Raw genomic sequence first — 25621 nt, forward strand, 5'->3', positions numbered from 1 at the left:
TACATGGCGGCAATTGAGGCTAACAAGAAAGGAGTCTGGTTGGCTGGATTGGTTCGTGAGTCAGGGTTGGAGCAAGGAGGTACAGTATTACATTGTGACAGTCAAAGTGTCATACATCTTACAAAGAATCAAGTGTTTCATTCAAGGACAAAGCATATTACTGTGAGGTTTCACAAGATTAGAGAGCTCATATTAGAAGGCAGCATTCACTTGAGAAAGATTCATATAGATCACAATCCTGCAGATTTGCTTATCAAGCTGGTCACTATAAAGAAGTTCGAGTCATGTTTGGAATTGGTTAACATTACTCATTGTTGAAGATGAGTGACACTCCAAATAGGTGCGGGTTTGTACCTCTAATGAGGCACGGGGATGAAGACGTCTACAGGTTGTCTTTACAAGAAGCTTGACAGAATTCAAGCCAAGGTGAAGATTGTTGGTATCCGATGTCTTGTATTCCATCGCAGTTTAACCCCAGCTCGAATTTTTTATTTGAGGGCAGTTTTGTATTTTCTGAATTTGGGTTTTTGCTATATATTTGTAGCAATGTTTTATTTCTCTGCATTGTAAGCAATTTGAGAGAGGTGTGAGGATGAGCGTTGTAATCCTATTCTCCATTAATAGTGAAGCAGGATCTCATCTCACCGAGGACGTAGGCAATCTTATCGAACCTCGTAAACATGTGTGCATTACTTGTTCTTATTTTTCCATTATCTTATGTATTGTTTTAGGGTTGCGTTTCTACAATTATCCCATTCAAGAAGCGCTTGTTGAAAAACCATTTTTGTTGGAAGGACCATTTAATTCTTTGATTCGTTATGCAACCTATGATTGGGAGTCGCATTCAATCCATAACCTATCCACATTCATCATAGTTTTATGATGAAGCCCTTCAAAAAAAGTAAAACTCTGCCATGAAGTTGGTGTCATAAGATGCAAATGTCTTCAAGGAGATGCCCTAATGTCCCTTAGAATTCCTCCCACTGCTGATCGACCTAGGTTACTAGTGAGCATCCATTGATATTTAGCTTTAAATAGCCCGTTGGAGGATAACACCAGAAAACTTCAATAATTCTCCTTGGCATGGATCTAGCAATTGTTACATTTAGCTTCCTCGAAAGTAGTAGATCTGCAACTGAGTAAACCTAAATAGGGAGTATAGTTGAGTGCTCGTGTAGCTCATGTATAAATTCTTTCACCAATTGGGGCGGACAGCGATAAAGGTCTTCATATTGTCGTCTATTCTTTTTCAACCAAATCTGAAATGGCACCATTTTATTAACAAAGGTCGCCACAACTTTTTAACAGAAACATATGTTGATTTCCTTCTCCACCATTAAAAAAGTTCTTCAATAGAAGGAAAACCACTCGAATGAAGATCAAAAAAAATCCAACAATAGTAGCGAATTCACACTCCAAAAAAACATGTACAGATTCGAAGATTTTCTAAACACTCAATCAACGTTTATTCCAGAAATTAATCAATGTTCCATCACCAATATGAGCTCTATCATCTCTCTGGCTTAGTCCCTCGATATGCGGAGCCCCTAGATAAGGCTTGAAATCCAATGAAATTCTGTAAAAATCCATAGAGAGCCTAAAATCTATAAAAAAAAAAATCTAGAAATTCACAAATTGACCCAAAAACTGCGAAGTGTTATTGAATTACCCAAAAATGGTCAGGAATTGCTAAAAGTCACCTTCTAGCCCTAGGAAGTAGGAAGTGGATTTTCTCTCTCCTTATAAATTTCATCGAGAAGTGTCAAACTGATTTTGGATTGCTCTGGGATTATTGAAAAACTCTGGAATTCCCCAAAAAGCCCATTTTGGACACCCATAAAAGTAATTTTCTCTCTCCTCCTTTTTATACACATTTACTTAGATTTGTTTATAGGATATAGCTCTTTTTTATATTTGCACCCCCGACTTAGGGTTTTTTTTACATAATCTAAGCATTTGCCAGCGTGACGAGATATGTCGAGAGTCAAGATAGTCACCATTTATAAGATTTCCATGCTATATTAGTATTATAAACTTGCATATGTGCTTTCACACGCTCCACAGCATGACGAGGTTGATGCCAGTCTATTTCAAAAACACTCATGTGGTACGTCATTAGGCTACCAAACTTTTGGTCAGGATCCAAAGGACACCCAATGTAATCAGGCCCAATTCATTTCAAAATGAGTGGATAGATCCATGATGTGGTATGACCCCTAAGAATCCTCCCGGTCTATTACTGGGAACTACAAATAGTCTAATTCTTATCAAGGGTATGTAGATAGTCTGACTCAGTTAGATTCGATCATTACTATGGATTCATATAAAATAATTGTGCATACACAATCATATCATGATCCCCATCCCATGTGTGTCATCGAGAGTTTCATTTGGAACTACAAATGACTTGATCCTATTCAAAGTACGTAGGCCTCTTGACCAAGTCAAGTTTAGTCGCTCTCCTCCACACATTTTCCCTCATTTAGCATATATATATATATATATATATACACGTGCAAATGCACGTGTAGCAAAACATTTTCTTAGAGTGTGTTTGTGTGGACAAAAATTGGACGTTCAACGTATTTTCACTTATTTTCATAGTCAGCAATCTCAATTAATTTCCAGGTATTCAACAACTCTTGCAAATCTAAATGTTATAAATTTTCTTGCAAATCTTTTAAACAATTTCTTCCTCAAGAGAGTTATTCATCATTTTTTTTTTTTTGGGTAAAAAGAGATACCCAGTTTTAAAAATAATTCTTTTAGAGGATAACTAAGATATGTATTTGGATTAAGAAAAATTCTTATATCAAACATAGATATAAAGTCGCAAATATCTTTCTAAAAAAAAAACCTTAATATTTTGATCAATCTAAGAGTTAAGCCTTCCTACAATTTAACTAAATTTTGAGCTTTGTTACCATGAACTTTTTTTTAAAAGCTTTGTTAGCATGAACTTTACAAATATTTTTCTAAAAAAAAAAATCAAACATTGACTGTGCAAATGCACAAAAGTTAAAAACCTAGAACCTTGCATAGAGAGGAAACTTCAGTGGGATGTTATACCTCATATAAAACCTCAACACTTCTAGCATTGAAATCCAGCAAGGCTGTCCTCTTCACATGTCGAAAATTTAAAGAAAAAAAAAGCCCAAAAAATGATAATCACATGCACAAGAAAAATTCTCATACACCAGCACACCAAATTTCAACTCCATCAAGGACACCGAAAATAAAAAAGAGGAGAAGGCAAACTCTGAATGCACGAAACAGTAAATGAAAAAGCTCTAATCAGAATTTTAAGAACGAACTGATACAAAATAGTAAATAAAAATTATTTGATGAGTTTTAATTGTAAACTGATCTTGTATGAGAATCCAATTAAAGGGCGTCGAGGTAAAGATCATAGCAAATAATCCATGATAAAAGAAAAAAAAGGGGGGGGGGGGTGTGGTGGGGAAGGGAGAATGATCGAAGCAAATAATCTATAAGATAATCAAAATTAGAAAAACAGGGGAAAACAGAATGCTATACAAGGGTAATTCCAAGGCAAATGCCTCTCCACCGCTGTAGCGATTTGAGGCTTCTCTGAGTCAGAATCATAGCTGGGTAACAGAGCTGTGATTCAAAGAAAATAAATCGGGTATCTTCCAATATCAGTAAGCACAAACAATTATATACATATATAGAGCGAGAGAACGAGAGCGAGAGAGCGAGAGCGAGAAAGAGAGAGAACTCATGCACCCCTATGGAGGAATGTAAGAGCACTTTTTCTTGTGGGCACTAGCTCACTACCAAGCCTCTATCTTTGATTTCTTCCATGAACTCTACAGACAATATTGCTGATTCACACATTACAATATCAGTTCTAATGATCCACAAGAAATGATACTTGCTATATGCCAACCCCCATGCGAACTCTGAAGTGTTGATCACATAAATGTGATACTCCCGAAGTTCACATATACAACTGAGTTAGGCTCCTTTTGATCCAACCATTGAAGGCATTCAAAGTCTTCTTTCCATAGGCTTGATGGGATCGACTCCTTTCACCAGAAAAAAAGGAAAAAAGATGGGATCGACTCCAATTCAGTCTGAGGTATGTTCTGGCTCAGCAAAGCTAGTGGGCCAACAGTATATATGTTAGGAAACTTTCTTGCAATTGCATCTAAAACTTCATGTTCCAGTTCATCGAATGTGTTGATCATAATGGCAGATGAGGACTTGACACAGTTCTGCATTACCCATCCTCAAAAAATTGAGCATAATGTCATTGGGATCGGTTGTTCTGATAAAGCTTGGGAGATCCTTAAGCGGGGTTCAGCAAGGGTTAAATCAATAAGCACAAACATTTAGAGAGAGAGAGAGAACCAATGCATGCTGCCTTGAATATCTCTTGGAGGGTTTCAGCAAAGGTAGGATTGTGTCTCTTTGAAGGGATTTTATAAAATTATGTAAAATTATTTTTTATTGTTAAAATAAGAAGGGTAAAGTAATCAAGTGAAAGATTTACCACTTCTTGCTTTTATATAATAGTATGATATATATTGTATATATTGTATACCATGCAAATAATCTATACATGTAGTCTACATAAAAAGGAGATCGAGCAATCATCAGAGTGGGGCTGAGTGTGTAAAACCTTTCCAACACGTAAATTTGAACTTATCCAGATATCTAGAATAGTATTTTGCTTTATCCAATAGAGCTAATTATTCCCCCCTCCCAACGAAGATATTTATGGATCCTAGCTCCTGATCTAGGTGGTAACTCAAAATAATACTCAACAACATCAATGTCGTTACCCCTCTTGCTTCTCCAATGAAACAATGAGAACCAATAGGGGACTAGAGCACTATGGGACTCCTATCCTACTATCCAAACTTAATGAATTATCTAATGAAAGAGGGGGAGGCTTTGAACCTTGTAATGCACACTACAAAGTAAGACCCCCTCACAATAAGGCAATTCAATTCCCACAATTAGATTTAAAGGGAGGAATGAAGAACTAAGAATAGCCCCAACCATAGGTAAAATTTAAAATAGTAATCCTTGATAGCCAAGAAATCTTAAAGCCCTATTTTATTTTCTTTATTTTCAAACATTGGATTGTTGGTTATCACGATCATAGTTAGCAATTCGGCCGAATAATTCGTGAATTATTTGGCCGAATCGAATTTTTCAGAATTAAATGAAAAATTCTGACCGAATCTGAATAAAAAATAAAAATCGATAAAATTCGTGGTTTTTTAAAAAGTGATTATAAAACGCGAATAAATCGTGACAAACAAGATTAAACCGAATTATTCAGTTACCATTAACCCACTTAAAAAAAAAAAAACAAAAAACAAAAAACAAAACAAAACAAAAGATAAAAAACCAAAACCGAACTTTGAAGTCCAGTGATTTTCTCTGGAAACCAAATCTCTCCCATCTCTTACCCTCTCTGAAAACTAGTGTCTGCACCTCTCCGGCTCGTTGCCTCGCCGATCGTTGCCTCGCAACCTCGTTGCCTCGCAGCCTCGTCGCCTTCTACGGTCTTGCGTTTGAAGTCCGCGTGATTTTCTCTGGAAACCAAATCTCTCCCATCTCTTACCCTCTGAAAACCAGTGTCTGCACCTCGCCAGCTCATTGCCTCGTCGATCATTGATCAACGATTGCTACCTCGCCGCCTCCTGCGGCCCTGGCTCACCGCTCGCCACTTTTGCAGTCTTGCGTTTGAAGTCCGCATGGTTTTCTCTGGAAACCAAATCTCTCCCATCTCTTGCCCTCTCTAAAAACCCATGTCCGCACCTCGCCACCCCCGCTTGCCACCTCGTTTCCTAGCCGATCACCGCCTCGCTGCCTTGCCGCCTTATTGCCTCGTGGCTCGCAGCCTCACCACTCACCGCCTCCTGCGGCCCTGCCTCGTCGCTCGCAGCTCGCCGCCTTCTGCCGTCTTGCCTTGTCGCCCGCTGCCTTGTCGGCTCGCCTTCTCTTAAAAAACTAACAGAGATTCTTTTAATGTAAGTCCTTGTATATTTGGCTGTTTCTATCACTGTGTTATTCACCTCTAGTCTCTAGGGTTCATCTTGGATGATTCATGTTCTGGAATCTGGATCAGAATGTATTTTCTGGTTCTGTTTTTTTTTTTTTTTTCTAAATTATTGGAGGTGTTATACCTCTGGCATATCGGGTTATTCAAACTTAGGTTTATCAAATTAAAATCTCTGCATCAGCCATCAGCACAGTAACCAAATGAGTTTCTGCTAATATGTTCTACTCATAATGCAAAAATCTTGGTATTCTTAGTATGTTTTCTTTGTAATTATTAATATGATTTATTTTTTTGTTCAGATGAAATAATTTTTATGTTATTTTTTTGTGTTTCAACTTTCAACAAATAGGAAAAATGGGGAGACAAAAAGATAAGTTTTGGCAACATGCTGAGCCACTTGATAGTTCACATTTCAAATGCAAATTTTGTGAAAAACAAGTTTATGGAGGGGTTACTCACCTCAAGTATCATTTAGCTAAAGTTAGTGGTCATGATGTTGCACCTTGTGAGAAAGTATTTGATGATGTCCAAGCAGAAGCTCTTCTTGCTATTAATTCTGAATCAAGTAGTAAAAAGCATAAGAGTTGTACCAGTGATGAGAGTAAAGTTGGTTCCTCTCCTTTGACTCCTTTAACTATAACTAGTCAAAGGCAGTCCACAATGGAGGAAATGATCCCTAAAATGGACAAACCAACTTGGGAGAAATGTTTGCGTGACTTGTTTATTAAAAATAACATTTCTTTCAATGTTGTTCAATATGATGCTTTTATCAAGTTTGTGAAGTGCACAGCCCGTTATGGTCCTAGTGTTCCTATTCCAAGTTATGGAATCCTTCGTGGAAGAATAATCCCTGAAGCAAGAAAGGACCTTGAAAAATATGCTGAAGAAGTAAAATTTTCTTGAAAACAAACTGGTTGCACAATTATGTCTGATACATGGACTGATTTGAAGAAGTGGTCTTTTCTTAACGTGATTGCTTATTCCCCAGGTGGTGCTCTATTTTTTAGGTCAGAGGAGTGTTCTCATGCTAGATTGACTGGTCCTTATATACTTGATATTCTTGACAGAGAGATTCAAAGTGTTGGCCAAAATTTAGTGGTTCAGATAATTTCAGACAATGCATCCAATTATTCCAGTGCACTTGATATGCTTATTGGAAAGTATCGTTGGTTGTTTAAGACTCGATGTGCAGCCCATGGTGTTAATCTAATGTTGAAGGACATCTATGAAAAGGTTTTTTGGTTTCAAGAAATTTTTGATGAGGCAAAAAGAATTATTGACTACTTGTACAAGTCAATAATTGTCTTACAATTGATTAGGAGTTTCACAAACAAGGATCTAAAATATCCTTGCAAAACTAAATTTGCTTCAAATTTTTTAATGCTTCAGTCAATTGTTGAAGTGGAAGAGAAGCTTAGACTCCTAGTTGCATCAGCTGATTGGAGGAGTCTAAGAAATTCTAAATCTGTTGAAGCAGATAGAGTAGTGTACACTATTCAAAGGGAGTCATTTTGGAATGATTTAAAAGAGATTTTGAGATTTATGGAACCAATCATTCGAGTTCTTCGTTTGGTTGATGGTGATGGGGCTACATCAGGATATTTGTATGAAGCAATGGAAAGAGCCAGAGAGATATTGGAAAAGCGTTATGAGGTTGACCATCGGTATAACCAAATTTTGGATATCTTTGATAAGAGAAGGGATGAAAACATTTTAAGTACAATTCATTATGCAGCTGCTGTTTTCGACCCTACTTATTTTTTGAGTGAAAGATTCAAAAAGATTCCTCAATTGAAAGAAGCAACAGATTTCATTGGTTAGATATTGGTTCCACAAGATGAAATGAGAGAATATTATGGACAATTGGTAGTATACCACATGAAGTCTAGCACTGTTTTTACTCCTAGTGCCAAGATGCTGATGAAAACTAGTCATCCTCGTAAGTGTAATAATTACTTTCTTTTTAAAAATTTTAGTTTATTCTTTCTTATATAACAATTACTTGTCATTTAAAATTGTATATTTATATATATATATATATATTTCTTTTACCAATGACAGGGATTTGGTGGCATATGCAAGGTGATGTTATTCCTATCTTACAGAAGTATGCCATTCGAATATTGAGCCAACCATGTAGTTCTTCATCTTGTGAGAGAAATTGGAGTGTCTGGGATGTAGCACAAACAAAAAAGAGGAATAGATTATCAGCAGCGATGTTAGATGATTTAGTCTACGTTAGAATGAATTAATTGATGACGGAAAAGAGGGGTGAACTTGAACAAAAAAAACATGTTGCCCATTAATCTTGATAGTATTGGTGTCAATGATTTTAATCAGAGCATTTAGGACGTTGATAAAGAACTAGAGAGATTATTGGATGATGTGGATGATAGCATCGCTGAAGACTTGCTATTTGGTGCAAGTGCTAGTTTTACTGAGAGCGAGACTCAACCCTCAGATAGTATTATCTGATTTAGTTAAGTACTTAAGTTGTGGTGATGTAATAACTTTTGTTATGCTTTTGTGGATGTTTTGCTTTATTTAGAATAGTTTTTCCTTTTAAGCATGGATGATGGAATCATGGAACTAGGTGAGTCATGGATTGAATGATCTGATTTTGAACTTTTATATTCTTACAGGACAATTTCTTTAGAAATTGGATTACTATAACTATTGTTTCCATCACTCAATGACAGCTTTTTCCTAATTGTATATTTGAACTACAATAATTTGCTCTTTCTAGGTGTGCATATAAAGTTAATTACTTGATAAATAAAAAAGATCCAATAAATTATTAAAAAAAAAAAGTACGAATTTTTTGCCCGACTTTTATTTTTGTACTCGAATAATTCTCGAATCCGAATCCAATTTTTAGTTTGTCCGCTTTTTTGACCGAACCCTATAATTGACCAATCGAATTACTCTGAATAATTCTCCGTCCGAATAATTCCCAAATCCGAATTTGCTAACTATGATCACGAATTGGAGAGCCAAGATTAGCCACTTTCCACTAAGGAAGGTGGATAAGGCAAGTTATTTATATCACATAAGGGGGGAGGTTTATAGGGACGATTCTCCACCCTTAGATCTAAGGATTATAGTCTTTAGAGATTACAGCCTATGGTATATCTTGCCAAGCAAACAATTCCTCCCTTTTGGCAAGTGCATATTTTCAAAATCGAATGGGGAGGGGATCTTATTTGTCACATAAATTAGATTTATTGAGATATATTGCAGACAATCCGAACCCTTGAATGTAGGGTTAGGCAATGGGGCGTTAGGATTGACATCTCCTAAATGACAATAGGTAGGGGAAATTTTAGGCTTCATAATGGAGGGAGGGAAATCCAAAGGTCAAAATTAGAGATTTAATGAAATCCGTTTTTAAGGTTGGATTTGTGGGCTTATGGAGCCCAAACCCATTCACATTGGTTAATATATAACCACTTGGCCGGCCCCATAAGGAATTGCTGTGGCTAGGGGGTAGCTCCAAGTGGGGTGGTTGCAGCCCCACAAGAAGTCACCTAAGGTGTAGGAACCATCCAAAAGGGCCCCTAAGCTACCTTGGGCTTGCTCTAAGTGGACCAGAAACATGTATTTGGACCAGATTTGGCCCTCCCCTAGCCAGGCCAAGGTTGGAGGCTTACACAAAAACATCAAAGAAAAGGCTTGTGTAATGAGAACATAAACATGCACATGTCCTCCACAGCAAAACGCCAAGCTCTCACATCTAAGAAGGTTAATTTATTAACTCTCACATCACTGTCATTTTTCAGACAAAGGATTCTCCCGTATGTACGAGTCTTGATGGATTTAAACCATCATCTCCTGGGAACAAACCCAAGTGCTCTTTCTCTTTGAGCTAAAGACTCACCTAATTGCATAAACCATGTTAGTACATTCCAATACAAAAAAATAATAAAAATAACTTAACAATACTAAAATTTTACCCGGTTATTGCATAAAAAGCATAGTACAACAGAAACAACACATTGAATATTTCATCACCTAGTACACGATGTAACTGGGTCCACGCACCTTGATACACAAGGCAACTGGTCGGCCTGGGTAAAAAGGAAGTAAATTTGGAAAGAAGGCAGCGAGGCGCTGAAGAAGCAGTAGAGCTTCATCCAGGTTTCTTTCTAGCAAAGCCTGCCAAGGAGCTGGGTATTGATCCTTTCCTTCTTGATATGGATAAACCTCTGATGGATCTTGTCCATTTGACCGTGTGCTACATAAATTGTCTGATGGAGCTCGAATAGTACTCGTTCAAGAACCCTAACACATCATCATACATTAATATTCTTAAGGCCATCGAAAGCAAATTCTTGCAGAACGATCGGTGGTTTCAGTTTTCTCAACCCATAATAGTTGAACACGAGTGACATATTGTGCGAATTGACACTAGCATCAGCCACAAGCAGAGCCTCAGCCCCCTCCAATGAGATTGGATCCAACGTGTACCTGAATCGTAGATCACAATCTGCTTAGGTATCCCGAATGTCCAATTCGGAAACCACCTGGAACTAAAGTTATCACCAACGTCCTCTTCTTCACGGTTTCTGTCACATACCGAATTTCTGTCACATATTGAATACCAGGAAAAGCTTATGACAAAGTTTCTAAAGAGTTAATTTGACATGTAAAAGACGAGAGATACGTTTCAAGTAAATGTGGGCATTGTTAAAATGTAGAATAGTGTGGTGATTTAATGTACGAACAGTGAGGGGTATGATAAACTGACTAAAGATATTCTAGATCAATTCCCTCAGGATATGCTTTTTGTTGATAACATTATTTTGTGGATGAAACAAAATCAAGCATTAACACCAAGTTGGAGCAATAAGAGATCAACCTTGGAGTCAAAAGGTTTTAAGACAAGCAAAACCAAAACGGAGTATGTGATGTGTAACTTGAATTAAACTATGACAAATAAAGAGGGCGAAAATTGATGAGAAGGAGATCTCACAAAATGATTATTTTTAGTGTCTTGGCTCAGTCAGAAATCAAACCGAATAATAGAAGATGATGTCACACATAAAATTTAAATATGATGGATGAAACGGAATAATAAAAGATGATGCCACAAATAATATTTAAATATGACGGATGAAGTAGAGAGGTGCATCCAGAGTGTTGCGTCATCAACGTATTCCTTCAAAACTCAAAAGGATATTTTTATAATTCTGACAATCATAAAACTGGTGATGATATGTCCGAAGGAATGTTGGGCAGTTGAAAAACTATTGATAAATTCAGCATTGTAGAGATGAAAATGTTGAAAAACTAAGACAGATAGAATAAAGAATGATCAAATTAGAGCCGATTTAAGAGTGGCTTTGATACATGATATAAGCTGCAAAAAGTTGTTTGAGATAACATGGCCATGTACATTGAAGGCCTTTAGATGCTTCAATACAAAAGAGTGATTTGATTCATATTAAGGAGCTAAAAGAACCAGGGGCAAACCTAAGATCTCTGGGAGAAGTGGTAAGGAAAGATATGCATCACATAAACCTTGTATCATGTATGACTTTGAATAGAGCTCTGAAAGGAGGGTAAGGATCCCTATAGCTAACCCCCCACCCCACCCCACCCCACCCCACCCCACCCCAGTTAAGCTAGGACAAGGCTGATGTTATTGTTGCTGTTGTTGTGTATGGAAAACTAGGACACTGAAGAAATTGATATAACTACTTGGCCAGGTTTCGAATTCGAATGAAACTTTGAGGTTGGACTTGTAACCCAAAACCTCTTAACAACAGCCATAAACCAGTCCAAAAAGTAAATATCATTTTAGGGAAAAAGGTTTCTGTGGGGGAGTGTGGCAACTGCACCTAGAAACAAGGGGGGGGGGGGGGAATGACCTGCCCGACACCTATGAAATGCCCAGGAACAGCACTTCCCCCACAGGAAACATTCTGCATCCTTTTAAGTTTTAATAAAACTTAATCAAAACAGGAGTGAGCTGTAATGAATAGGAGCAGAGCTAGTTGGGTTATAGTTCTGAAGACTGGGTACAACTAATGGGGCCAAGGTCTGAGTCACTTTGGGAAGGCGGTCTATTCCCTGAAGTACCAGGTCGAACTGAGTTTTGTAAGGGGAATTCCAGTGCACTCAACCAGATCTTAAGGTACTGGCAGTAGCAACATTATCAGTCAGAGAAGAAGAACCAGGAACAGTAGAAAGAAAGTAGATTAGGGAAGAAGATAGTCATGCTGGGCGGCGTTCTAAATCTAACCAAAGAGAAGAAAGAAAGCAAAGACTAACATACATTGATACGGAAAACTTCTATTTCTGATTGCAATTTAAACTTCAACAATGTGAATCCTACACGAGCTAATCAATCCGAAGGCAACATTTATCCTATTCAATCAGACCTAACAATTGACACATTTAAGAGGGTGTTGCTCACAGGAAGAGCAAGGTGAATTTAGTAAATGGGACGGCTAAGTAACAAACAGATTCCACTAGAACCAAAGATAAATGTAAGGAGATATAAACCAGCAATGCCATACAGAACCATTATTGGACATCAAAGAGTCATGTGCTAAGAATGTTTTTTTAGATAAATTAGTTGAGATAAATGATGGAAAAACAAGCAGAAGTAGACTTACAAATGCATTTAATATGACCAGCGTGCAAGAAAGACAAGACAAACACACAAGAGCTAATGGAAAGAAGCCGGGAAACTAGAGGTCTAAAGTAATAAGGTGAAAGTACAAAACGATATGGCATAAAGTAGTGAGAGAAGGCATGAAAGCACATGATTACGACTAAAGTAGTGAAATGGCAGAATTATAATTACAATAAGATTTACAAAGTTCATTGATATGAATCCTCAGAAAACATCCTCTAGTTTTATCTATTTTAATTGTCTCGAGTACTTCTACTTATTATTTAAGGTTTTCATTCTGCTTCTCTATATTTCTGATCTCATAATCCTGAAATTTACTGTAATCAGATCTTCTTAATTTTGTCTCATTAATTTTACATCATCTTCAATCCCCTTCAACCAAATAATCCACATCGACTAAATAAAAGCCTATGGTTTCTTCAGTTACCAGATAACAGCAAACCAAACCACATATTCTGATGCACAGCTTGGAGAAAACCTTTTTAACTCCATTGAAATCATCTTATATACAAGTCATACCTTTTAAAACACCCTTCCTAGCAATTTCCCATTATCCAATAGCAGCCTCAACCTTGGCTTTTCCCGAAAACATCATAACCCCAGTATCTCCACTAGTTTCTCAGCAACACCCTTCCCAGCAATTTCCCATTATCCAATAGCAGCCTCAACCTCAGCTTTTCCCGAAAACATCATTACCCCAGTATCTCCACTAGTTTCTCAGTTCATAAGCCAAAGACATCACTGCTACTAATGGCATGTTTGATATAATCCAGAACTCAATCAGATTCAGCATGACTGAATCGAAAAACCCATTTGATTTCTGCATATGTTTATCCCTGAATTATTCATCGTTCTAGTAGTATGAAAGTAGAATGCTTGAACCCTGAGACTGCCTGCTACATCAGAAGCACATGACAAATTAACATACAACCAATTACAGCCCACAACCACCAGTATGAATTATGGCCCCACAGTACATAAATACAAGGAAAGATAGAACTTCCTACAAACTTGATACAAAATACTTGATACCACAACTTAAGAACTCAAGAAAACACGACCACAACCTAAGAAATAATGAAACACAATCCACTCACAGCTAACTTTACTGTTTTTAAGTATATTTGCATTACTCTACAGTGCAAACTGTTTCCAATTAAAACAATGCAACAACTGCAAGAGTTAAGCTGATCTAGCTAAACCCAATTATTTATGTCTATATAAGTGTGTGCAAATATGCTTTATTGTGTATGTGAAAGCAAGTACAATGGTAAATGTAATCATTGATATATACCAAAATCCATGCACCAAAGTTTCCAACATAAATTCATTGTAAACAATTATGTCAATGAACCAATAAGCCTTAATAAACCAATAAATAGGTGGAGCAAAGGCAAGCCTAATTTATTAGGCTGCCACCATTCTATGCCAAAATAAAAATAACAAAAAGGGAAGGCAAATAAAGTAAAAAAATGTAAATGGATAAAATGAAACAATTCATGCATTAAAGGTGCCAAAATTAGCTAGAACTCTTCGAAGCATGGAACTACAAACTAAAAAAGCACCTTCAACTTCCTAAAACTTGTAGTATCTGAGAAATTCCTATCTCTGGCACATGGCAGAATATACAAGATGAAAGTAGAACACCAAAAAAAGCTCTTGAGAGGATAAAATTTGAAGCATTCAACCTATTCATTGCAATTGGACCACCAGCTTGCTTCAATCCAGCCCAGTGCATAAGTTCCTTACGGGTACTCAGCAAGCGCCACATGCATCCAAACTTCCTCAGAGTTTGAAGTCCCTCAAGACTTGGACAGTGTTCTCCTTTTCATCCCTACTTAAAGGAGGAACAAGGATTGTCCCATCATCACCATCGTTGCAAGTATTGCTTACAAGCTTTCTTTCTTTCTTGTTGCAACCAAGCAGAGGATTTGCCCCGGGGTTCTCTTCCTCATCCAAGCCTCCTAATTGTTTCTGCTTCTGGCGATGCAACTCGTAGAAGAAATCCGTCAAAACGGTCTCATACGAGGGCATCTTGGCATATCCAGGGAAGTAATTAATGTCGATCACAAGGTAATGATTCCCATATCTTGAATCCCTAATGACATCGAAATTGAAAAGATGCAAACCCATAGCCTGTCTCAACCCTCTGGCAATACCAGTAATGAAGCTCAGTGGTGGCATCTCCGTATCATCCAAATGCATGGTCTCATAATAGTTATCGTCATTCCTCTCCTGAGTCGTCAAGTTGGATACCTGCGAGAACGACATTGTTCCCTCCAAACTCCCCAATTTGTCCTCCGAGACATCTGGCAATGACTTTCTCTTCACGCATTTCACGTAATCATCAACAACATAGACCTTAAAGATGACACCCCCATGGTTCACAAATTCTTGCAGAACGATCGGTGGCTTCAATTTGCTCAACCCATCACGGTTGAACACGAGTGACATCTTGTGCGACTTAGCACTACCATCAGCCACGAGCGGCTTCGCAATCACCGGAAACCTCAGGCCCTCCAGTGAGGCCGGATCCAACAATGCCCCTGAATTGTATATCACAATCTGCTTAGGTATCCCGAACGTCTCTTTCTCCTGAGGGATTTCCAAATCGGAAACCACCTGGAGCATAGAAATTCGATTATGAAGCCTTTCGATGGCCTCTGGACGATCAATTATAAAGACATTAGGGTTTTTAATCGAGTAATCCTCCAACTGCTGCTTCCATGCATCACCAGACAATTTATGTAGTACACAGTCAAAAGGACCCTGATCTAAAAGTGGCTTATCCGTCTCGATACGTATGAGATTAATACCACGGTCCTTAGCAAGATCCACCAAAGACAACTGAATGAAACTCTGTTGTTTCTTTGGCGCTAAAGCGTAACCTACTACGAACCCCGACATTCTTCCTTGGAATCCTTGATCTGCAATGCCCGAAATGTGAAAAATGCATGAAAGCTCATACCAGAACTCAAGAAAACACGACCAGAGTCAAAATCTGGATCTCCAAGAACCAAAGAACCGGAGAAATCAGGGTTTATTTTTCTTGTTAATCGTAAGAAAACAAGAAAGAGAGACAGAACAGAAAGAGATATGGCGAAATGGAACACGAGAGGACGAAAAAAGAAGATTGGGTTTTACAGCTTCGATACCAGAACTCCAGAAAACCACGGCCAGACTCAAACTGGATCTCCAAGAAGCAGAGAAGAAGCTAAATCAGGGCGTATTTTTCTCTGCTAAATCGCACGAACACAAGAAAGAGAGAGAGAGAGAGAGAGAGAGAGAGAGAGGGAGAGCGGAAAGCGAATTGGAGAAATGGAGAGTAAGAGAACGAGAAGAAAGTGTTGGTATTTATAGATTTGATACCAGAACTAAGATAATCACAACCAGACTCACAATCTTGATCTCCAAGAAGCAGAGAAGAAGCTAAATTAGGGTTTATTTTTCTCTGTTAACCGTAAGAACACAAGAGAGAGAGAGAGAGAGAGAGGAAAGCGAATTGGAGAAATGGAAGACGAGAGAACGGAAAGGAAGTGTTGGGTTTTATAGATTCGATACCAGAACTCAAGATAATCACAACAGACTCGAAATCTTGATCTTCAAGAATCAGAGAGGAACCGAAACTAGGGTTTATTTTTCTTGTTAACCGCAAGAAAACAAGAAAGAGATGAGAGGGGAACCAGGGACACCAGAAAAGGATCCCGAGACAACTAAAAGGAAGGGTAGGGTAGGTATTATAGCTTGGATGCGGGTTCCAACATCCAACTTCGAACCCTAGTGGTAGCTTTATTAACCGTAAGGGTAAGTGGATATGTATGCGTGGGCGCGTGGCCTTGGAACTTGGAAGGACTTCATTGTCGACGTGGCTTTTTCTTGAGATATCGGTCTTATTATAACTGCACCAGTAAAAGCGTGAACAAACGTACAGATTCTTTTCCAACTAATGGACGGTTGAGATAGAGACACATTGCCGTTAGTTACACTGGATGTTCTTGCTTTGTATTGGGTTTGGCATTCGCTTGAAAAAGCATTTCTCTTAAACCAACAAGCCCAAAAAAACCTCCCCCCAAAGCCCCAAGAAAGAAAAAATGAAGCATCTCTTGATGTGATTTCTTGGCAAATGCATGCCTTCAGTGACTGACCACATGGAAAAGATAATTCACATGTGATTCATGAGGTTTGGATTTTATGCTACATTGTGTAGAGATGGTGAAATTGAAACAGTTCACATCTGATTGTGTAGTTAATGGTCAAATAGTTTGGGAGAATTGGTTCAAGTATAGGTTGGGAATGTGAAGGCTTGATCATGTTGGAACCATTATAGGGTGTCAATTTGAGATTTGGAAATAGGAATTGTTTTGAATCGACATGTTATAACCCAAAAGTAATTCATTTCGGTACTTCAATTAGATGGTTGTGGGGGTTGATTTTGGAATCGACCATTAAAAGATTTTGTACAAGACAATGTACGATGCACAATTATGCATGTACTTATTGGATTAGAACAAGGATTAACGGTGCACCTTTTTCACTCTCATCTGACAGTTGTGTGGTACACGATCGTGCACAAAATATGTCCCCAAAAAATATTGATTTTTTCTTCCTCTTTTATGATAACATATATATATATATATATATACTAGTAGACTTGCACGTGCAAATGCACGTTTGGTCAAATATTTAGATATAAAATTCAAATTTTTTAGAGTTGTTACATTCAAGTGTTAGTTTTATTATTTAAAAACATATATTGTTCCTAAAGGATTAAAGCTGAGGCAATAATAATACCAACCTTGCTTGTAGGAGCGGAATGTGAAACCATAGGCAACAAAGAAAAATGGAGAAGGAGGTATGAGTGTTGGTGGGGTTCCAACAAAGAAATTGAGAGGATACTTGTGTAGCAGCCTCATTGAGTGACAAAAAAGCATGAAATCACATGGCATTTCTCAACAATCTCAATGGGTAGAGTAAGATTAAGAGAGAGAATTTGAGATTGTAATATCTGATTAATTATTAATTAATAAAGGAGAATCTAGATGGGAGTTCTGTCTACAAGATTCTATAATTCATGGTCTATTATTCGGTAAGAACTTCTTGCAAGGTTGGAGCCTAGAGGAGTTCGACAGAATAGTTGTTTGGTTCTGAATTTCCATGTAGATACTAAAGTATATAGATTCTAACTGTTCTTTGATCTAAGACAGAGGGTCCTATACAAGTTGAGGACTGGATATGTGTTTGTTGCCATAGAAGGAGTTGAAGAGGTTGATCTAGACTTCTCTCCAAGGAGGAACTTTAACTTAATAAGGTTCCTGATTTTCTCTTGGATTGCGATAAATGTATGTTCTTACATTAAGTTTGTACGTTTAGGCCCTTGCTTTCAGCTTTCAATGGTTTGTGCCTACATACTCACCTGCCTATCTCTTAGACTAGTTCATGCCACTAAGACATAATCTAATATGTGTCTTAGACACGTTTGCTTCTAGAGAACGTAGTTAGGCTTTATAGTCCAGATTGTTACAATCCATTTTGGAATTGAATATTAATGTCCCCATTCTTTGTTCATTGCATTTCTCCTCTAATTCTCAAGTCTAAAAGATGCAATGCTTGATTTCTTAGCTTCAATACCTAAAGGGATTGATGAGACTTTATACATGAAAAAAAAAAATCTTTCAATTTATTTATGTACGATAAGAGAATGAGCTGATGCACCTCTTTCCATCTAGCACTCGTAGGAAGATACCAACTGATCATTCAAATACAAAAAGTATATAAAATTAGTGTTTTTACTCTAAACTAAAAAAAATCAAGAATCCAACTAATAATATTTTCATCAAGTTGAGCCAGAGGCATGCTCCAAAGTTGCTAGTATCTCTTCGCAAATTGAGATTCCCCTATACGCAGTACAAATTATCATATGATCTCCATATCTAATTGAATATTTTGGACTATCCCCATCGGAGCTTTCAAGATAGGAGTTGTCAACCAAATTTAGGTAAGCCCTTGCTTCCCATTTTGAAGTAATCTAAAAATAAAAATTAATTAATGAATAAGAAAATGAGACAATTCTTGATTTCAAATTACATAATGGGAAGGTCTACTGGGAAAGTTTAGAGGTTCATTTTGTTTTACCAGTATAGAAACTTATTGCATTGAAAACTTGACATAAACAAGCGTGAAATTTTTGTCAATTATGTAGACCCTTATCATAATTCTTCGTGATTTTTGAGAATGCTAAGAGTTTCAAAAATCTGATTAATGCAATTATTAAAAACGTCGATAACCTGCTACCAGAAATATATATTACCACTAACATAATAATTCTTTGTCCATTTCTCAATTCTTTAGGGGATCTCAGAATAAGAAAAAATCAAATCTTGTTACTCCTCTATCCAAATCTTCAAATACAAGAAACACGAAGTTCCTCCCTACATCCAGGAAAATACAAAAATTAGAGATGAAGATACATAAATACTTGTAAATTGGAACTATAAGAAATAATAGTCACACTAACTAAATTCAGTAACAAGGGCTTTCTTCAGAGTTAATCTATTTCCATGAACGGGAAGAACTTGAGAGACTGAGACCACAATGTTCAATCCAACTAAAATTTCCACCGCGAATGAACCAGAAGCAGTAAAATCTGGTTTCTAAGTGAATATCTCGATCCAGAAAATGCTTCAACTATAAATCAATCTGAAAATGCAGGCTTCTACACAATAGAGAGAAAACATGCAAGTACGCAATAATCAAAGAATATAGTAAGAAAGCAGTTTCTTTGTGATTTTTAGTGCTTTTTCAAAAACACTGAAAGAAAGAAAAAACGGAAGAAGAAGCATTAAAGCTCTGGTTCCACCATGAAGAACAAAACCAGATTCTGAAGAGGAAACCCAAAAATACTAAGAAAAAAGGGAAAGCGGTATTTATAGGAGAAGAGTAAGAGAGATTCTGAGACTAAAAACCGGCGATTTTGTTGGAAACCAAATACGTAATAATTATAATTAATTATTACTCCACTTTCTCCTCCACATTTAGGGAGAGAGGGAGAAGGAGTTATACAGAGTTTATTATTAATTTTGATCATCTTCCATTTTGAGGGGTGAGAAGATAAGTGAGTTTTTTTTTTTTCAAATAATTATAGAGATTTAAATATGGAGAGAGAGAGAGAGAGAGAATTATAGTGAATTTATTATTATTATTAATTATGGAGAATTATAAAGAGTTTTACTCCCCTTTTCTCCTCCACATTTAGGGAGAGAGAATTATATAATTATTATTTGTTTCATCTTCCATTTTGAGGGGTGAAAAGATGAGTGGGGTTTTTTTTTTTTTTTTTTGTTTGTATATCTCTCTCCATATTTACCTTTTTAATATCTCCATAATTGTTCTAGGAATTACTTACCTTTTCTCTTACACGTTGAGAGAGAGAGAGAGAGAGAGAGAGTAGAAGGAACCATGTGATTAAACCTTACAAGATATGCAACAAAAGATAACATGTGATGCAAATTTTATGATTAACAGAAGCTCCCTATGATTAGAGATGAAGTTCTAAAAATATAATATAATCTAGGCCATAGGAGCCTACTTTAATTCTTTTAGTAAATACCTAATCAATGATTAAAAATTAAAAAAAGTTTACCTTAGCAACACTTCATCAATTTTCTTATTGAAACTCTTTCAATTTCTTGTTTCACATAATCAAAACAATATAGCATAAAGAATCACATAACAAAGTAATTCTCATTTTCTATTCTTATTTACTTGGTCCATACTCCATATCCACCCATTTTCCATCGTCACATCAATGAGAACTTCATCATGATTCTTAAAAAAAAAAAATGATATTATTTTTATTTTCTTTAATTCTTAGTTACCAGATATTCACTTTTTTAAAGTGAGATTCTGTTTGAGGCCTCAGTTTAATCATTGTGAAAGTACTATAAAAAAACTCAGCTCAACTCGCGAAGTAAATTGATTCGAAGCAAATAGGAGCATGAGCTATTGATTACTACTCTTTGATGGAAATCTCAATTGACATTCTTACTAAAATAAATGAATTCATGTTTTAGGCCTATTTACAAAATCATAATACACGCTAGTCAAAATATAAAGAAGGTTCACATTATAGGTAAAAAAGTGACATATATAAAATATAAACTTCAACCTTCACCTACATTGATCGCCTGAAACCAATGTAAGGATTTGGAGAGTACCAAAAAAAAAAAATTTGTGAAATGCATGAAGAAATGAATTTCAAGCCATGTTGTTATAAACAAAGCCAAGTCTAATATAGAATAGAAACTTGTAAGAGGGTTAGAGTACCTCTAAATGAAACTGAATCACATTTAGAGGAATCAATAGAGAAGCCAATTTCACAATGCCCAATTGGAGGAATCGGTAACTATGGTAGAGAAGCCAATTTCATTTCCCTCCTTATTGGTTTATATGAAGTGTCAGATATGGATATTACCAATAGTTTGAAGTGTCCACCAACCGAGAGTAATATAGCATCCTATATAGGTACTGAACATTGTCCCATACATATAGGTAAGAAAACGCAGGAAGCATGGAGAGAGAGAGAGAGAGAGAGAGAGAGAGAGAGAGAGAATAAATGACTATTTTTGTAGAAGGATTGTGATAAATAATATTGTCCATTTATTCTAAGGTAGAAGTATGTTTATGAAACAATATACATCATACAACCTAACTTGGAGCTCTTAAAATCAATGCCTAAAACAATAATTGATGGCCTCTATCATCTTGATGTTCACCATCTTGATTAGAAGGTTGGAACTAGACAAAGATTACATTGAAATACTGATCTCTTAATTGAAAAATTATCTATTTCAATTGATACTTAGGGCCCGTTTGATAACGTTTTAAAAAATGCGTTTCTGTCATTTCTGTATCCAAAAACGGCAGAAACGGAACAAAAAGCGTTTGACAAAACTGTTTCGTTTCACTTGTTTTCATAAATAGAAATTGAAATTTCTACCTATTTATGGTTCAAGAAACGACCCAGGCAAAACAAGTAGAACTTGTTTCACCATTTCTAGAAATGACTCGTTGCCATTTTTTCGCTGGTTACTATCGACTTCCATAAACATGACTATCAAACACCTTCAATTTTATTTCTATTTTTAGAAACAAAAATTTATGTTTCTACCGTTTCTTGAAACAAAAACTGCAGAAACATTATCAAACGGACCCTTAATTTGAAATGTTAAAGAGTATAAATTCTTTGTTTCATTGCCTTGAAAATTAAATATTTTCAAATTACTATACCCATTTTACAGTATATGCAGTGCTTTGAATTATTCATGGTGGTCAATCAAAAGATAATTTATTAATATTTTATATGAAAAACATTAACAAATCTATATATATGGCAGCAAAAACAAAACTACCTATATGAATGTCGCAAAGACATCATCTTTAATCAGTTTCAAAAACTTAATAGTGCAATCATCCACATGGCCACAAACACTTTATCCATGAACCTCTACCAAATCTTTTGAATGTTTTCTAACTTGACATCTATTTCTTCATTATCAGTTCGCAAAAAAATAATTCATGAAGATTCTTTTCTGGAATGTGGGAGGCATCAAGAAGGCCTCAGTGCGGATGGCTCTGAGGAAAATTGTAGGAGATAATGACCCAGAATTTTTCTGCCTGGCTAAACCGATGATTGATGTGTACAAGTGCCCAACTCACTACTTCAGCAAATTGGGCTTTGAAGCAAACGTCATCTGCAACACCAGAAGAGATAAAATTCCAAATCTATGGCTGCTCTGGAAGCGAGGTATTCCTAAACCCTCGATTTTTTCTAGTTCTGATCAGAAAATTTCAGTTAATGTAGATTGGAAAGGAAAATCTATTATGATTTCATCCGTTCATGCTAGCAATTTTAGAACTATTAGAAGGGAGCTCTGGATGATTCTTGAGGCAGTGTCGGTATTGGCTGACCCATGGGTTGTGGTTGGTGATTTCAATGCCACCCTTGCATCTAATGAAAAGGGGGGTCCTGGTACCTTTAACCTCGGCTCTGCCACGGATTTTAATGCTATGATAGACTCATGTAAATTGATAAAACTAGCATCTCAAGGGCCAAAATTCACTTGGACCAATAATAGAAGAATGGGCAATGTCTCTGCAATTCTCAATAGAGGATTCTGTAATGAGGAATGGCTGAACACCTTCCAGGATTGTTCTCAATTGGTCCTTCCAAGGGATTTTTCTGATCACAACCCAATTCTTGTTCTCTCTGAAGCTTGCCCTAGACCTACTAATTGTCCTTTCCGCTTTCATAAGTTTTGGATAGAGCACCCTGATTTTTTGAAGAAAGTTGCTGATTCGTGGAGTCATAACATCTGCAGGCCGCCATCTTATATTCTTGCCCAGAAGCTAAAAAGCCTGAAGCCGATCATTAAAATCTGGGCTAGGGAAAATTTTCCAAACTTTGAGATTGAACTGGTCAGAACAAAAGAGGCTTTGAACCAGATTCAAACTCAAATTGACTTGCAGGGAATGGATGACTCTCTCTTCGGCCAAGAAGCTGATGCAAGATCTGCCTATGTGGTTGCTATGAAAAATTATGAAAAATTATGGGCTGAAAAGTCAAGGATTAGATGGTTGAAGGAGGGACATCGTAACTCCAAGTATTTTCATCTCTACACAAAATCAAGAGAGCCAAAAATACTATTCAAAGAGTCAAAAAAATTGATGGGCCTATAATTTCTGACAGAGATGATATAGCTTGCCACATGTCCAAATTCTATGAAGATTTTCACAAGGGAGTTCTAGTGATAGATCATCTGGATTTACTCGATGCTATCCCAAGGCTTATTGATGAGGTGGATCTTCTATCTCTGGATGCGATCCCAGGTCCGAATGAGATAAAACGTGCAGTGTGGGATCTGGACCCTGACAGTTCTCCAGGTCCAGATGGCTATCCCGGATATTTCTTTCGATGTTGTTGGAATATTATTTCTGGAGATTTTGAAAGAGCAGTGAATGATTTATTTACTTCAGGATTGATGCCACCGGGTATGAACAATAACTTATTAGTTTTAATTCCCAAAATTAACGGGGCTATGTCTCTTGACAAATTTAGGCCTCTCTGCCATGGGTAATTTCTTCTGCAAAGTTATATCTAAAATTCTTGCAACTAGATTGTCCTTCCTCCACCCTAGACTAATCTCAAAAGAACAGGGAGCTTTTCAGAAAGGGAAACTTATTCATAACAACATTGCCTTGGCATCCGAGCTGAAGAATATTATGCATTCTACTACAAGAGGTGGCGGGTTAGGAGCAAAAATTGACATTTAAAAGGCCTTTGACACAATTTCTTGGGATTTTATTCTAAAAGTCCTAAAAAAATTTGGGTTTTCCGATATTTGGCTGAAATGGATTTCCCAAATCCTATCCACTTCCAAAATTTCGATTCTGCTAAATGGAGGCCCAGTTGGCTACTTCAGAGTTGAACGGGGGCTTCGCCAAGGTGATCCCATTTCTCCAATAATATTTATTATTGCTGAAGAAGTTCTCTGCAGAGGTCTAAAGCACCTTCTCCATAGAAAGGAAATCAAGCCTTAAAAGGCCCTCGAGGTGTGTCTGCTCCTACCCATCTTCTCTTCGCTGATGATATTTTTATTTTCATAAATACATCCAACAATTATATCAGAAACCTGAAGAATTTTATCAGAAAGTATCAGGAGTTCTCAGGGTAGGTAGTAAACTTGGAAAAAAGCAAGCTATTTATGGGTCTAATATCTTCTTCAAGAAAATAGGCTATTGTGCAAACAATGGGAATTCCAGCTTGTAATTTCCCCACAAAGTACCTCAGCGTGGAAATTTTCAAGGGTCGAGTAAAAAACCAATATATGATGCCTGCTCTGGACAAGATCAGAGACCGTTTATCAGGCTAGAAATGAAAGACCCTCTCAATGGCTGGTTGAGTTCAGCTAGTTCGATCAGTTATATCAAGCATGCCAGTGCATAATTTCTCAATATATTGGTGGTCGTCCTCTATGATTGCGTAAATGGAGAAGTGGATGAGAAATTTTATCTGAACAAGATACATTGACTCTTCAAAGGCTGTGACTGTCAAGTGGGATCAGGTTTGCAAGCCTATTGATGAAGGAGGTTTGGAGATCTGCAGGATGAGAGACTTAAATATTTCCTTGCTTGCTAAGCAGGCATGGAACATAAAGCATGGGGAATCAAATTTTTCAAGCTTCTTCAAGGTTCGGTTTTTATCAAAAGGGCAGCCTAAAAAACTTATTAGGCCCTCTTCAATTTGGCTTGGCATCCGCAAAGTGTGGCCTTTCATATCTAGCAGGGAGAGATGGATTATAGGAAATGAAAAAAAAATCAATCTCTGGAATGACATCTGGATGGGAGAAGCATCTATAGTGGACGTCTGAGGCAGTGCCCTCTCCCCACTCATCAACTCCAAGACTAAGGTCTCTGAAATAATATCGGATGGCAGATGGAAAATTCCTGAAGTTCACTCTGAAGCCCTTAAGAAGGTTTTCTCTAATGCAAAAAAAATTAGAATTCCTCAGGCCAACATGGATGATTGTTGTCTCTGGAGTGGGACCTCCTCTGGTGTGTTTTCTTCCTTCTCTGTGTGGAATGAAATAAGAAAGAGAAATCCCAATATCCCTTGGTTGTCTCTAGTTTGGAACAAATATCTTCAACCTCGGCAATCAATTTTTGGGTGGCGGTTGATGCATAGGAAACTTCCCACAGACGATAATATTATCCTTCAAGGCATACCCCTGGCCTCAAAGTGCTGCCTTTGTGGATTAGATGCTGAATCCTTCAACCACATATTTTTACACTGCTCCTTCTCCATGGAAATATGGAAAAAATACTTGGACTGTTTTGGTATAACTTGGCCTAGGCCTATTGATCTTCATCAGTTATCCCAATGGTGG

At 37.0% G+C, this 25621-nt stretch overlaps 3 protein-coding genes across 4 annotated transcripts; 2 read left to right on the forward strand and 1 right to left on the reverse strand.

Moving 5' to 3' along the window:
* Window positions 1–6964: 6964 nt before the first annotated feature.
* LOC122073359 lies at window positions 6965–7861 on the forward strand. Its single transcript, XM_042637939.1, has one exon. The coding sequence runs from the start codon at window positions 6965–6967 to the stop codon at window positions 7859–7861; it is 897 nt and encodes a 298-aa protein (XP_042493873.1).
* Window positions 7862–9959: 2098 nt separating this feature from the next.
* Window positions 9960–16421, reverse strand: LOC122084598 (inositol-tetrakisphosphate 1-kinase 1-like). 2 transcript variants are annotated; one of them, XM_042652990.1, is made up of 3 exons: window positions 14369–16421; window positions 13200–13573; window positions 9960–10605 (listed from the first exon to the last, which is right to left on the reverse strand). In XM_042652990.1, exon 1 carries the CDS (start codon window positions 15585–15587, stop codon window positions 14466–14468), a length of 1122 nt encoding a protein of 373 aa, XP_042508924.1. In that variant the 5' UTR covers window positions 15588–16421; the 3' UTR covers window positions 9960–10605; window positions 13200–13573; window positions 14369–14465. The 2 variants fall into 2 exon arrangements, with proteins under 2 accessions (XP_042508924.1, XP_042508916.1); XM_042652982.1 differs by lacking the exon at window positions 13200–13573 and having other exon boundaries at window positions 14369–16420.
* A 5883-nt stretch (window positions 16422–22304) lies between these two features.
* On the forward strand, window positions 22305–23812 carry LOC122073364. Its single transcript, XM_042637947.1, has 2 exons — window positions 22305–23338; window positions 23425–23812. The coding sequence occupies exons 1-2, from the start codon at window positions 22305–22307 to the stop codon at window positions 23810–23812; spliced, it is 1422 nt and encodes a 473-aa protein (XP_042493881.1).
* The last annotated feature ends 1809 nt before the right edge of the window (window positions 23813–25621 follow it).

This window comes from Macadamia integrifolia, chromosome 1, assembly GCF_013358625.1.
Source record: "Macadamia integrifolia cultivar HAES 741 chromosome 1, SCU_Mint_v3, whole genome shotgun sequence".
In the NCBI taxonomy this organism is placed as follows: domain Eukaryota; kingdom Viridiplantae; phylum Streptophyta; class Magnoliopsida; order Proteales; family Proteaceae; genus Macadamia; species Macadamia integrifolia.

Excerpts from the sequence above, each read along its gene's own strand:
- LOC122073359 (XM_042637939.1), top strand. The coding sequence starts at position 6,965 with ATGTCTGATACATGGACTGATTTGAAGAAGTGGTCTTTTCTTAACGTG.
- LOC122084598 (XM_042652990.1), bottom strand. The coding sequence starts at position 15,587 with ATGTCGGGGTTCGTAGTAGGTTACGCTTTAGCGCCAAAGAAACAACAG.
- LOC122073364 (XM_042637947.1), top strand. The coding sequence starts at position 22,305 with ATGGCTCTGAGGAAAATTGTAGGAGATAATGACCCAGAATTTTTCTGC. Across the intron at positions 23,339-23,424 it reads GAGGGACATCGTAACTCCAA|AGATGATATAGCTTGCCACA; the intron begins GTATTTTCATCT and ends AATTTCTGACAG.